The 14,510-nt window shown below is 38.2% G+C and overlaps 1 protein-coding gene across 4 annotated transcripts in view; it reads right to left on the minus strand.

The window, feature by feature from the left end:
- Nucleotides 1–14,510, minus strand: part of DNAJC2 (DnaJ heat shock protein family (Hsp40) member C2) — a 34,749-nt gene that overhangs the window by 252 nt on the left and 19,987 nt on the right. For 3 of the 4 annotated variants that reach the window (XM_081535781.1, XM_081535779.1, XM_081535782.1), the window contains exons 7-16: nucleotides 13,933–13,998; nucleotides 13,519–13,610; nucleotides 13,321–13,442; nucleotides 12,777–12,926; nucleotides 5,798–5,886; nucleotides 5,655–5,724; nucleotides 4,043–4,227; nucleotides 3,306–3,406; nucleotides 3,076–3,183; nucleotides 129–283 (exon numbers count right to left, since the gene is read on the minus strand). In XM_081535781.1, coding sequence (XP_081391907.1) covers nucleotides 129–283; nucleotides 3,076–3,183; nucleotides 3,306–3,406; nucleotides 4,043–4,227; nucleotides 5,655–5,724; nucleotides 5,798–5,886; nucleotides 12,777–12,926; nucleotides 13,321–13,442; nucleotides 13,519–13,610; nucleotides 13,933–13,998 — 1,138 coding nt within the window. The remainder of the gene's footprint in view (nucleotides 1–128; nucleotides 284–3,075; nucleotides 3,184–3,305; nucleotides 3,407–4,042; nucleotides 4,228–5,654; nucleotides 5,725–5,797; nucleotides 5,887–12,776; nucleotides 12,927–13,320; nucleotides 13,443–13,518; nucleotides 13,611–13,932; nucleotides 13,999–14,510) is intronic. The other variant, XM_081535780.1, reaches the window with a different exon arrangement.

Genomic DNA, 14,510 nt, shown 5'->3' on the forward strand with positions numbered 1-14,510 from the left:
TGATTTTTTTAACTAACTGCCAGAGCTAGGAAATTTCTAATACTGGCCCCACAACTATGGTGGTATTGAAATAAGCACAAAAAAATAATTTAAATGATAATGGAATCTATAAACTAAAGATCTGCAACCTTGTATCGTTTCATGCAGTCCTTCTTTGTCCTGCCAGGCACTGCTTCTGCTATTTTTTCCCATCTTTCAGGTGTATTTACTGGGTATGTTTTCAAAGCTTGTTCCAAAAGCTTCTGTTCTTCTGTTGTCCAGGGGGTGAAATCTGTGCATGGACCTGTTTAAGAAACAAATTTTATTTGAAACATTTATCCTAATTGATAGAAAACTGTTTTGGAACACCTTCTCAGATGAGCCATTTGGTAAGTGCTCATCTGAATCTGGTGTGTAATCTTGAACCTACTTTGAGATTAGACACACATATACAGTTGGCCACAAAGTTTTTCCATGTTATAGAAAAACCCAAATAAACTTTGTGGCCAACCCAATATTAACTGGGGGAAAAAAACTTTAGATAGCTCACATCCCAGAAAATAATCTGAGACAAAAGGAAAGAAATGCTTTTTGTATTGCTGGTCTCTCAAAATATACTTACCAGACATTTTTTAAAAATCAGATTTAAAATATACAGTTGGACTGTTGGGTTCAAAAACACAATCATAAGTCATTTTAGATTTCTGATAAATCTATTTCCTTATAGCATAGAGAAAAGAGCTGCCTAATTACAAAACTTTTAGCTGGATAAGAGCCTGTAAACTACTCTCATTTTACACTGGAAAAAACAATTTTAACAAAATTAAGCCAGGTACCCAGTGCTGTGGAGGCAATGTGAGATTAGATTCCATGTTCCAGTGTGCCACTGTCGGCATGTCCACTAAAGCCTATACTAAACCAAATCTGTATGTCTGATAGAACACTTCATAGATGTATCACAAATATATTCCTTCCTAAGGATGTAAGAAGTGCACATCCCACTTCTGTAGGAAAATTAAAATGTTAAAATGGTTAAAAAGCTGACTTGGTTTAATAGTCTTGGTTTAATAGTTTAAAAGTCTAAGTTAATGGACTGATAGCTTAAGTTATTTCAGACCATGCAATGAGAACACAGTGGTACCTATCCTACCAGTAATGAGACTACTACTTCAAATGGTATCCAGGAGTGAAGTCTTGAAATCTAAATTATTTCCCAATTAAAAAATACTCATAGGCACAGTGAACAAGTTAAAAAACAATACACCTCAAAACAAGGCAGAGAACTTTCATTTAAAGACAGATTAAAGACTTCTGGCTTTTTCGAAGTCACCTTTTAAGTTCCAGAAAGCTCTTAAGTGGAATTTTGTTTTATTGGTTTGAAGACCTGTTTAACATCATAGATTTAACTCACTTTCTCTCTCTCGGAAAAAAGATGGAACTGGCGTGTAATTATTATCTGCTATTATTATCCAAGTATTGGGTTGGCCAAAAAGTTCATTTGGGTTTTTTGTAACATCTTCTGGAAAAACCTGAATGAACATTTTGGCCAACCCAGTACTTCACAATACCAAGATGAATGAAATGTAAAATTTCTATGAGAAATCACAACTCCAAAAAACGCAGCCAGCTTGCTGTTTACTGGTACAGTTGAAGAGAGGGGGGCCTGCCCATTAAATCCATAGAAGAGATAAAGGAGTCGGGCCCAAGTACCACATCACCGCCAATCACTCCTGCCCTCACAGGGTCACCCACTTGCCAGAAAACAACCATCAGTGTCTGCTTCAAGCATGGAAATTAGTCCCACAAGAAAGGGCTGAGAATAACAGTAATATCTGAACATGTCTGCATTTTGTGGAGGGCATAACGGAGCAAGACCATTATCTCCTTTAGACGTGCCCTCCAAGTGTCCTGAAATGTCCACTTTGTTACTTATCTTTCTTGTGCTCAATTGCTCAGTGGTTCCTAGCTTTTTGTGGCCCCACGGACTGTAGCCTGTCAGGCTTATCTGTCCATGGAATTTTCCAGGCAAGAATACTACAGTAGTTGCCAGTTCTACTCCAGGTAACATTCTTAAAAGAGCCAAAATAACACTCAGCCTAGACAAAAGTCACCCTTGATTTTGCAAATGCAACGAGCAAACACAATGATTTTTTTGCTCTTTATAGGACATTCTAAGTCTCTTCTATTAAAATATCTTCAAATTGAAATACAGGATAATAAGTCAGACTAAGAATATAGGAAAAGTGGCACTGCTAAGATAGGGACAGGAGATCACGAAGAGTCAAAGCTGTTAGTTAATCCCAAAACAGATTTGGCACTGTGATCTGGAAAGTATATCCAAGATTAGCTTAGTTAAGGAGAAAGGACTGGTTGCTCACAAATGCATGAAGTGAAAGGGAACTTTTCAAACTTTTGTCAACAACTCACAGTAAGGAAAAATGTATCACATCCCTTTTGTCAACAACTCACAGGAAAAATGTATTACATCCCAAACACATATACATGAATAAAAGTTTCACAAATACCCACTTGCATAACAGATGTAATGCCCTCTGATATTTTCTATTCATGACCCATTAAAGTGATTTCATGATCCACTTCTGAGTCATAATTTGCATTTGAAACACACTGGTCCAGAGTAATCAGATTAGCTAGAACACCCAAGACAATGTCAGCATAACAAATTGTGTCTGTGTAACTTGTTCTGAACCATGTGATTTGTAGGCATGCTGCCCCTCTACTCCTGTCTTCTCTTAAAAACTATATTTCCTTATATATACTGTATTTTTCAAAATCAGGAAATTAACCTTGATAAAAAGTTAGTTACAGACTTTACTTAAATTTCAATTGCACTACTATCCTTTAATACTGATTTGTAAAATCTGACGAACAAAACAAACACACCCCTCCCCTCATGGCATATGAAATGGAAGAACAGTTCTCAGTGGTGTTGAAGTTAAGTCTGTCCTAAAGATTACACCTTGCAGTCCACTAAATGCTTTATTTTCCAGTCATTCTGCATGTAGGCCCTAGATCTTGTATATTCTCAGATAGACACAAGGTTAGCATTTTCTACTCAGAATGAAATTTCATTACCTTCAAATCGTTCTGAAGGTGTTGCATTGTCTGCCTGAGGCACCACGCCATGTTCTTTCTTAAATTTATCAAAAGCCTTTTTATTTATGTCATCCTTTTGATGAGGGTCTGAGAAGGGAAAAAAAAATTTTTAATACAGATCATCTCAGTCTTTCATTAAATTGCATAGATTACTTTTAAAATATGTATCTAAGGTAGTAAAGAAACTGATTTGGCAAAAACTAACTTACCAAGTTTTTGAAGGCTCTTTGCTTTGCCAATAACATCTTTGGCAGTTCTCTTAACTCCAGAAGAAGAATGTATGTTCATGTAATTAGCAATAACTTCCCATCTAGAGAAATGGATATAATAATGAGAACAAAAAACCTAAAACAAAACTCAGAATGATCCTACATTTTTACTGCAGAAGGGTTAGCTATAACATCTAAAAAATTAACTCTAAATTGGTGCTCTTAATTATTACTATTGCCTGGACTTGAGTGTTTAAATCAGCTGTGTATAATCTTGGTTTCAAGTTTGTATAAAATCTTACAAATTCGTGTAAAAAGTCAACAGAAATAAAAGCACACATTTGTGTACACTGCCATTTGGACACATACTTTAAGCTCCAGGCTGAGGTGGGAAGTAATAAAGGAGAATTAAGACTAAAGAGAAACCACGGAATACAAAACCTAGTGCCTAGTATAAGCCACAATGGAATAGGCCAACATGATAGTCAAGGTTTATGTCTCATGATCCTTAATTTCCTGAGAAATTGATGAAGCATCCTGCTGTATATATGGATCTTTGTATGTGAGACTAGCAGGTTCAAAATGCACTTGGCTTTTTACATTTTCCACCGTGGCACAGATTTTAGCATCTAGACCCAAGCATATCTCTGGAAACTTGCAGTAATATGCTGCTATTCAGATGCTTGTCTACATAATCCTGAGGCTCCAGTGAAGAGCAGCTTCATTAGAACCAGTACCTTGAATTTGTTCCAGCGGGGAAGAGATTCACAGCTTTAATGAGTAATTGCAGATCATCTTCTGACCAATGTTTACTTCCGTTTCCACCTCCGCCAGCTGACTTCTCTGCATTCTTAGATGCTTGTCGCATACGAGCCTCAGCTTCCTCTTTCTCTTTTCTAATTTGCTCATTTATTTCTTCTATCTACACAAATATCATAGGTAAGTCAGGGACTTAAAGCATCTTACTACTCTGAGCTCTCTTTCTGGCTGGGCCCCTGTGGTTCTCGACCCTCAGCATCATCCAGACAAGGACCCTACACTGCCCCAGCCAGGCTGCATATCTCTGCTTCAAGGAACCAAGAACCAGCCTCAGCCTAACCTACACTGTATTCCTGTCACATGATACCTATTTGCTGTGGACACTACTTCTCAAGTCTACAGTCAGTGGGTTACTCACCCACAAGGTAATTTCAAAGCTTGTATCTATCCACTCTTTTGCAGACAGTATCATTTATTCTCTACAAAAAGGCAGCAGCACAGCAAAGTGCCCTTTTAATCTTTAAGTTCTACCTTTTACACTGTCACTTTCAGTGTGCCTTCAAATATGCACAAGTGAAAAAACAAAACATGCCTTTACTTGATGTTGCTTCTGCTATCTTGGAGTCATCTTTGACTCATTTTCCCACTTCAGTCCCTTAGAACAAGTCACCTAATCCCCAAAGATTTCAGTGATTCCCATCATCACTCATAGTCCAAGTCCTCCAAGTGAGATTCTTACACCAGTCACTTACACTCATCCAATGCCTCTTGTCTACAAATGCCAGATTAATAGCACAGTGTTAACCCCGTGCCATTCAAAAGATCTGTGCTTATGGAAACTAGTCATCTTGGTATTCAAATCTTGCTTAATTTGGCTCTCCTCTTCTTAACCAACTTAATCTCCCACTTCCCCCCTGCCCCAACTTTCTACTCCTACCTGTATTTTATGGTTCATGCTGCTCCCCTGACCTTCATTTAACAATGTCGTCCTTCAGAACTGGCTCAAACCCTTCACTGAGCTTCCCTGACCACTCCAACCTAGTGTTGGCACTTCCTCTCTAAGCTACAGACAGTATTTACTGGGGGTCCTACATCTTTTGATCCTTAGGCCTTTTCTCTTTAGCGTAACTGTTCCTGAACTTTGTGGCAGCAATAAATAGCATAAGACTTTCTCCACAACACCTAGGCACAGGGTTATATATAGCAGGTACTAACACTTGTTGCACTGAATTGAATTTCTGGGCCTGTTTCCTCATCTGTAAAATAAAAGGTGTAGACTAGACAGAATAAAAATCTCTTTTGGTTCTAAATGTTATTATCCTATAAAAATGCTCAAGGAATTAATCAACACAATTTTTTTAATAACAGTGATTCTGAAAAATCTATGATTAATGTGCTAGATGACCACAAATCAAACAAATATATATGATAGTAAGCATAAATACTTAAATCCAATTTACATCAACCCAAACAGAAATGAGACACTTTCTGCCCCTACAGTAACTTCCATGTTAGGTGGGGAAATACTGAGGTGAAAGTAGTAGTAACGCAGAATTAGGTGCTAAATACAGGTAGAAGTGATACGATTACCTGTTTTTCCAGAGCAGCCTTTCCTACTTCTTTAGTAGACGATGTGAGTGTTTCATTCAAGCACTGTAAACTTCAAAGAAAAAGGGGATGAAACTTTATCCTAAGCCCAACAGAAGACTTCAACAGCAGCTCTATAGTTATACCTTGCTAATTCAAGCCGATCACAAAGTTTTTCCACTTCTTCCATCATTTTAACACGTTCTGCCTCACTGTCAGAAAAGTGATTCCAGGTCTAGAAGTATAAACACAAACATTTTCATCTATCTACTGGCACTCAAGACATCCATACACAATTACAAAGCTTGAAGTTTTTGAGAAGTTCTTAAGTTGAACATGTTGCCTTCTGACCACCAACCACCACATTCCTAGGGCACCTCCCAAGGCTCTCCCTGGCCAGCCAGCAATAAAGAGGCATCACCAAATGGATGGAGGCGCCAAACGGAAACAACGTGATGGTGCAGAAGACCTCTGGATAGTATAAAACGATGATTCCTCACAGAACCACTGAAGAATCAAGAAACTCTTTACAACAAAATCCCTTTGTTAGGATGCCTGTTCTATCTAGTGTGTGCATCAAACTATTAAAAAAATAATGTGTTAAGCAATAGGAGTCCAACAACACCTGTTCACTAGAGATGATACTTAGAATGGAATGTCATGATGTGCCTGGATGAACAAGAATCGGAAAGTACTTCTCATGCTTTAAGCTGCTGCTGCCACATCTCCCGTTCCTCGCTTTTCCTTGCTCCCTTACTCCATGCAACCTGGTGCCAAGGTTCCAATGCTTCTTTTACTGGGACACTTCCCTAGGCTTCCAAAAGCCTTACTGATTTTCTTCCTACCTCTTTGGATCACTCCTCCTCAGGCTCCGCTTCCTCTCAGTTCAGTTGCTTAGTCAGGTATGACTCTTTGTGACCCCATGGACTGCAGCACGCCAGGCTTCCTTGTCCATCACCAACTCCTGGAGCTTACTCAACTCACGTCCATCGAGTCGGTGATGCCATCCAATTATCTCATCCTCTGTTGTCCCCTTCTCCTCCTGCCTTCAATCTTTCCCAGCATCAGGGTCTTTCCCAATGAGTCAGTTCTTCGCATCAGGTGGCCGAAGTATTGGAGCTTCAGCCTCAGCGTCAGTCCTTCCAATGAACATTCAGGACTGATTTCCTTTAGGATTGACTGGTTAGATCTCCTTGCAGTCCAAGGGACTCTCAAGAGTCTTCTCCAACACCACAGTTCAAAAGCATCAATTCTTCGGCGCTCAGCTTTATTTATAGTCCAACTCTCACAATCAAACATGACTACTGGAGAAACCATAGCTTTGACTAGATGGACCTTTGTTGTCAAAGCAGTGTTTCTGCTTTTTAATATGTTGTCTAGGTCGGTCATTGCTTTTCTTCCAAGGAGCAAGCATCTTTTAATTTCATGGTGGCAGTCACCATCTGCAGTGATTTTGGAGCCCAAGAAAATAAAGTCACTGTTTCCGTTGTTTCCCCATCTATTTGCCATGAAGTAATGGGACTGGATGCCATGATCTTAAGTTTTTTGAATGCTGAGTTTTAAGCCAACTTTTTCACTCTCCTCTTTCACTTTCATCAAGAGGCTCTTTAGTTCTTCTTCACTTTCTGCCATAAGAGTGGTGTCATCTGTGTATCTGAGTTATTGGTATTTCTCCTGGCAATCTTGATTCCAGCTTGTGCTTCACCCAGCCTGGCATTTTGCATGATGTACTCTGCATATAACTTAAATAAGCAGGGAGACAATATACAGCCTTGATGTACTCCTTTCCCAATTTGGAACCAGTCTATTGTTCTATGTCTAGTTCTAACTGTTGCTTCCTGACCTGCATACAGGTTTCTCAGGAGGCAGGTAAGATGGTCTGGTATTCCCATCTCTTTCAGAATGTTCCAGTTTGCTGTGATCCACACTGTCAAAGGCTTTGGCATAGTAAGCAGAAGTAGATGTCTTTCTGGAACACTCTTGCTTTTTCTATGATCCAACAGATGTTGGCAATTTGATCTCTGGTTCCTCTGCCTTTTCTAAATCCAGCTTGAACATCTGAAAGTTCTTGGTTCATGTTCTGTTGAAGTGGCGCATGGAGAATTTTGGGCATTACTTTTGCTAGCATGTGAGATGAGTGCAATTGTGCGGTTTGAACATTATTTGGCACTGTCTTTCTTTGGGACTGGAATGAAAACTGGCCTTTTCCAGTCCTGTGGCCACTGCTGAATTTTACAAATTTGCTGGCATATTGAGTGCAGCACTTTCACAGCATCATCATTTAGGATTTAAAATAGCTCAGCTGGAAATCCATCACCTCCACTAGCTTTGTTCGTAGTGACGCTTCCTAAGGCCACTTGACTTTGCATTCCAGGATGTCTGGCTCTAGGTGAGTGATCACACCATCACGATTATCTGGGTCATGAAGATCTTATCTTCTGCTTCCGTTAGGTGCATACTGTTTCTGTCCTTTATTGTGACCATCTTTGCATGAAGTGTTCCCTTGGTATCTCTAATTTGCTTAAAGAGATCTCTAGTCTTTCCGATTCTATTGTTTTCCTCTCTTTCTTTGCACTGATCACTGAGGAAGGCTTTCTTAACTCTCCTTGCTATTCTTTGGAACTCTGCATTCAGATGGGTATATCTTTCCTTTTCCCCTTTGCCTTTCGCTTCGCTTCTTTTCTCAGCTATTTGTAAGGCCTCCTCACACAACCATTTTGCCTTTTCTTTTTCCTAGGGATGGTCTTGATCACTGCTTCCTGTACAATGTCATGAACCTCTGTCCATAGTTCTTCAGGCACTCTGTTACCAGATCTAATCCCTTGAATCTATCTGTCATTTCCACTGTATAATCGTAAGGGATTTGATTTAGATCATACTTGAATGGTCTAGTGGTTTTCCCTGTGTGTGTGTTAGTTGCTGAGTCGTGTCTGACTCTTCATGATCCCATGGACTATAGCTCACCAGGATCCTCTGTCCGTGGGATTCTCCGGGCAAGAATACGGGAGTGGGTTGCCATTTCCTTCTCCATTTAAGTGTGAATTGTGCAATAAGGAATTCAGGATGTGATCCAGTCAGCTCCCAGTCTTTTTTTTGCTGACCATATAGAGCTTCTCCATCTTCGGCTGCAAGGAATATAATTAATCTGATTTTGGTATTGACCATCTGGTTATGTACATGTGTAGAGATGTCTCTTGTGTTGTTGGAAGACGGTGTTTGCCATGACCAGTGCATTCTCCTGGCAAAACTCTGTTAGCCTTTGTCCTGCTTCATTTTGTACTCTAAGGCCAAACTTGCCTGGTACTCCAAGTATCTCTTGACTTCCTACTTTTGTATTCCAGTTCCCTATGATGCCAAGGACATCTTTTTTGGGTGTTAGTTCTAGAAGCTCTTGTATGTCATCACAGAACCATTAAACTTTAGATTCTTTGGCATTAGCAGTTGGGGCTTAGACTTGGATTAATGTGCTACTGAATGGTTTGCCTTGGAAACAAACAGAGATCATTCTGTCATTTTTGAGACTGAACCCAAGTACTGCATTTGGGACTCTTTTGTTGACTATGAGGGTTAGTCTATTTCTTCTAAGGGATTCCTGCCCACAGCAGTAGATATAATGGTCATCTGAATTAAATTCACCCATTCCCATCCATTTTATTTAGTTCACTGATTCCTAAAATGTTGACGTTCACTCTTGTCATCTCGTTTGACCACTTCTAATCTACCTTGATTCATGGACCTAACATTCCAGGTTCCTATGCAATATTGCTCTTTACAGCCATTGGACTTGACTTCCAACACAAGTCACATCCACAACTGGGTGTTGTTTTTCCTTTGGCTCTGTCTCTTCAATCTTTCTGGAGTTATTTCTCTGCTCTCCTCCAGTAGCATATTGGGCACCTATTGACCTGGGGAGTTCATCTTTCAGTGTCATATCTTTTTGCCTTTTCATACTGTTCATGGGCTTCTCAAGGCAAGAGTATTGAAGTGGTTTGCCATTCCCTTCTCCAGTGGAACACGTTTTGTCAGAACTCTCCATCATGACCTGTCTGTCTTGGGTGGCCCTACAAAGGCATGGGTCATAGTTTCACGGAGTCAGACAAGTCTGTGCTCCATGTGATCAGTTTGGTTAATTTTCTGTGATTATGGTTTTCATTCTCTCTGCCCTCTGATGAATAAGGAGAAGAGGCTTATGAAAGCTTTCTGATGGGAGACTGACTCGGGAGGAAACTGGGTCTGGTTCTGATGGGCGGGGCTATGCTCAAAGTGAAAGAAAGTGAAAGTGAAGTCGCTCAGTCGTGTCCGATGTCTCTTGTAACCTGTGGACTGTAGCCCACCAGGCTCCTCCGTCCATGGGATTTTCCAGGCAAGAGTACCGGAGTGGGTTGCCATTTCCTTCTCCAGGGGATCTTCCCAACCCAGGTATGGAACCCGGGTCTCCCACATTGCAGGCAGACACTTTACCCTCTGAGCCACCAGGGAATCTTTAATCCAATTTTCTGTTGATGGCAGGGCTGTGTTTCCTCCTTGTTGTTTGTTCCCTCCCTTCAAATGGCAACCCACTCCAGTATTCTTGCCTGGAAAATAACATGGACGGAGAAGCCTGGTAGGCTACAGTCCATGGGGTCGCAGAGTTGGACATGACTCAGCGACTTCGCTTTCACTTTTCACTTTCTTCCTTAACACCACCTGTTTGGTACTTTCTCAGCCTAGTACTCATCTTTAAGTATTTCAACTGCCTGTTTTCTTATCATTCTCCATCATTAACTAGTGGATCTTGAAAGCAAAGACTGTGTTATCATTCTGTCAACATCAGTGCTCCTCTATCCATACCTTAAGTATTGGTGATGGCCAGGGTCCGATCTCTACAGTCATTGCTCTATTCTTTCTCCCTCATCTACTCTCAGTGGAGTCTCATCTACTCTCCACTGAGATGTGGATGACTCTGTGATGATCCTGCTAAACGCCAAACTTGTACCTCAAAGTCACCTACTGAGTATCTTCATCTCAACATGCCCAAAACTGAAATAATTTTTCCTAAGCCCTTTCCTCTTCCTTTGTTTTCTATTTCACTGAGTAATATTATAAGCCATCTAAAATTCCACTCAAGAAACCAGAACATGTATTAACTCTTATACTTCCTCCAACTTATAATCAATATTGATACCCAACAGGCAACAGCCAATCTTACCTCCTAAATGTTGGTTCATGTCATCTACCTTCTTCTATCTCCACCATCTCTACTAGTTTAAGGCCCATCCTCTCACCTGGATTATGCAAAAGACTTTTGTCTCTTGGCCTCTTGTGTTCTCTTGGCATCCTGAGCAAAACTGACTCAGGATCAGATTTAGACTAGCAATGTTCTTTAAGACCCGACCTCTCCTTCAGCTGCCTCTGGTTCATCAAACCTCTCGGATGGATGTGTCAGTGTTCCTTGATCTCTCTCATCTAATCCCATATACACACTGCTTCACTAGATCCAAAAATCCTTCCTTAACCACCTGTTTGGTACTTTTTCAACCTGGTACTCATCTTTAAGAATTTCAATTGCCTGTTTTCTTGTCATTCTCCATCATTAACTAGTGGATTCCTGAAAGCAAAGACTGTGTTTTCATTATATCAACACCAGTTATAACTGCTTGGCACATACTAAGTGCTTATCAGTTATCTGATGAGTGAATAAAAGAACTTATGCTGGAAAGGAGCAATAATATAAAGTTACCAAAGGCCAGAATTTTAACCCTCTTTTATGTACCATCTCTAAGAACTATTTAAATTTTCTATTTTCTAACTGGCTTTTTAAGTTTTTGATTCAGTTCTCATTATGCCAAATCTAACAAGGGCTACACGTGAATGATCTCATCGTCACAACTCTTTCTAGGTATCAGTTCAGTTACTGTAAAGGTGAGGAAATTGAGACACAAATAGGTTGAGGGAACCTCCTGAGAACCACAGCCAGGACGTAGGAAGTAGAGAATGACTTCAAATCTAAGCTGCTAGCCCTGAGCCCATGCTCTCAACAACTATAATACACTGCATTCTTCTCAATATAATTTTCTAGGTGAAATCTGAGGAAAATATTTCATTTTTTCTATTTAGAGTTTCCTCTTGTCAAAAGTCTGAAGAGATAGATTGTATTTTTATTAAATGTCTTTCAAAGCCTAGTGATGGGGCAGTTTTATTTCAATTTTATTAAGTGAAGATTTAAGATGCCATATTTTAGAATACATATTCTAGTGTCTGGAGCCTTTGGACAGTTACATGAAAGAGTTTTCTGTACATAGTAAGCATGAACATACTTGCTGAATTAAACTACATTGGTGTAGTATATGGTGTGGCAATCTCTAGCTTGGAATTTCATTAATTTATTCATTTGATGCTGTGTGATATGAAATAATACTGGCCTCTAACTTTACCAGTTTAAAACGTAAGACTGTCTCTTGGACAAAACTACATTTGAAAACTTTTGGGCCTTTTTAGTCAATATTTTTAGTAAAATCTTTATTTGAACACAAACTACCAGCACTGAACTAAATAATATCCCTTTATTTAGACAAAAATGAAAGCTTTTAGATCCTTAAAAGCAACCCATGTTTAACTTCTAAAAGAACTTTTTCTGTGATAAAAATTAATTTTACACTATTAAAGAAGCAACCAGACAAAACCAATTGGTGGCACATTCTTAGAATAAATGATCTGATTTCTCCAACTGGGGGAAAGGGGCACGATAGTGACGGTAGGGGACCTGTGACAGACACAACCAGGAGTACACAGCTGACACTGTTGATCTTATTTATATCCTAATTTGAACAGTTCAAGTATAAAAAGATGTTAAGATAAGAAGATCTGAATATGGAACATGTATTAAAATAATAAACTTTTTTCTTTTTGAAGTTTTTAAAAGGCAAGATGGTTATTTTAAAAACAAACAAACACAACATGACCCTATCAGCTGCATACTGAATATGCATGTGTGAAATTTTTAAAAAGTGAATTTTAAAACATTTATGTTTTGAGATAAAATGCAGATAGTAGTTTAATTATATTTTTATCATATAGAAATATTTTTAAGTTTAAACAGCAATCTGATTTACTTGTATGTAGTGCGTGTTCAATCAGTCGACGTACCTTGCATGAGTTTCGAAGTTTTTGCCTTTCTTTCTTAATGGCTTTTTTCTGGATATCTTTTTCCTTCTTTGCCAATAATGCTTGTTGTCTAACTTCCTCTTCTTCTTTCTCCTTTGCTAACCGAGCAGCTTCTAATTCAGCTTGTCTTTGCTTTAATAAAATTATTTAATAATAAAATTAGAATTCTTAAATGCTCTATAACGGTACTAAAAAAATACAATTTTTAGTAATTTGTATTACAAAAAAGTAAACATCAACTTATCAAAGACTGAAGGAAAAGCAGATGGTAAAGTTCTACAAAAATTTATAGAAATGTAAAACAGACATATGAGAAATCAGTGTAGCATTAAGAAATTTATATGACATCATGTTTCTGCCCAGTAAGAATTTGGTGGTAAAAAAGATCCTTCTATCAACTGTGCCAAGTGTCGTAATTCATTCATAGTAGCACCTAGTTCTCTACTGACAGATTCAGTGTTTAAAATAGATCTGAAAACTGATAATATGAACATTTAAAGTCCAACTTTATCAAGTGTTATCTTACTTTCTCTTTAGCCTCTTGCTCCTTTCGTTTTGCGTCTGCTTTTGCTTTCTTTTCTGCTTCTTTCTTGGCTTTTTCCTCTTCTTTAAATTTTTTTATCCTTGGGTCACAGCTATATGCATTATCTACCAAAAAAAGTTAAATCTTTTGAATGTCTAACATTTAATTAAAGAACTCTAAAAACCCATCACTTATACTTACCAACTAATGTTCTTATTCTGTTCATTTCTTCTTTTTTCCTTTGGGCCCTTGTTGCTCTGTTCTGCTTTTCAATCCATCTCCTTTCGTCACGGCTATAGGAAATATTGGAAACAAACTATTGCTTATAGATGGTATGATAGGAAAATGTAATGCTTTATAAATAAAACTAGTTAAGCAATCAGAAAAAGAAGAATTTGCTGACTTGAGTTTTATTATTTTCTAAGTAATTTCATTAGCATATCATATTTAGCACTATCAAGCTTAACTTGTGAGATGGGATCTCAAAAATATAAAAAAACTCATTTAAAATGGATACACAGAAAAATGTGAAAGAAAAGACACACGGTGCATTTTTATATCATCACAAATACCAAAGAACCAAATAAATGTCTTATCAAAGATTTACATACATACCATTCTGCTTTTTCTTTTTCTTCTTCATCTAAATAAGAAAATTCTCTCCAAGAATCAAAATTATACCTAATATAAATAGAAATAAAATAAACTCAAGCCAAAACAAATGAAAAATATCTTCCTTTTAAAATTAAGTTAGGAGCATAAAATTTTAAGAAACTTTAATGACAAGTGCATGAGTTTAATAGATCCCTCCCCTTTTCTGATACTGAAATCACACTATACTCAAGTCTTTTTCTTCTTCTTTTTAAAATGATGATATATTTGGAATGGAAGTCTAAAATACTTATCAGCCCTACATCAAAATTCAGCTTCTTGCTATCTCTTCTGAATATCAGGTTTTACTCTTGACTGGGACTTGTTACAAGTTGTCCCTGCCTTCACCTCCACTAGTTTGTCAAGTTTTAAGGTCACCTAGTAATGGTTACTTTATCTGGTTTGTATTCTCTCAAGGTAAGAGCAACTACAACTGACAGAGCTAAATTTGTCCTTTCTGTTTTTACAGTGATTCTGTTTTCATATTTACCAGATACTTATTGAGAAAATATAGCACACATAATATAAAAATGGGAAATGAG

Source organism: Giraffa tippelskirchi, chromosome 10 (assembly GCF_054371585.1).
Source record: "Giraffa tippelskirchi isolate mGirTip1 chromosome 10, T2T-mGirTip1v1.2.pri, whole genome shotgun sequence".
Classification (NCBI taxonomy): Eukaryota; Metazoa; Chordata; class Mammalia; order Artiodactyla; family Giraffidae; genus Giraffa; species Giraffa tippelskirchi.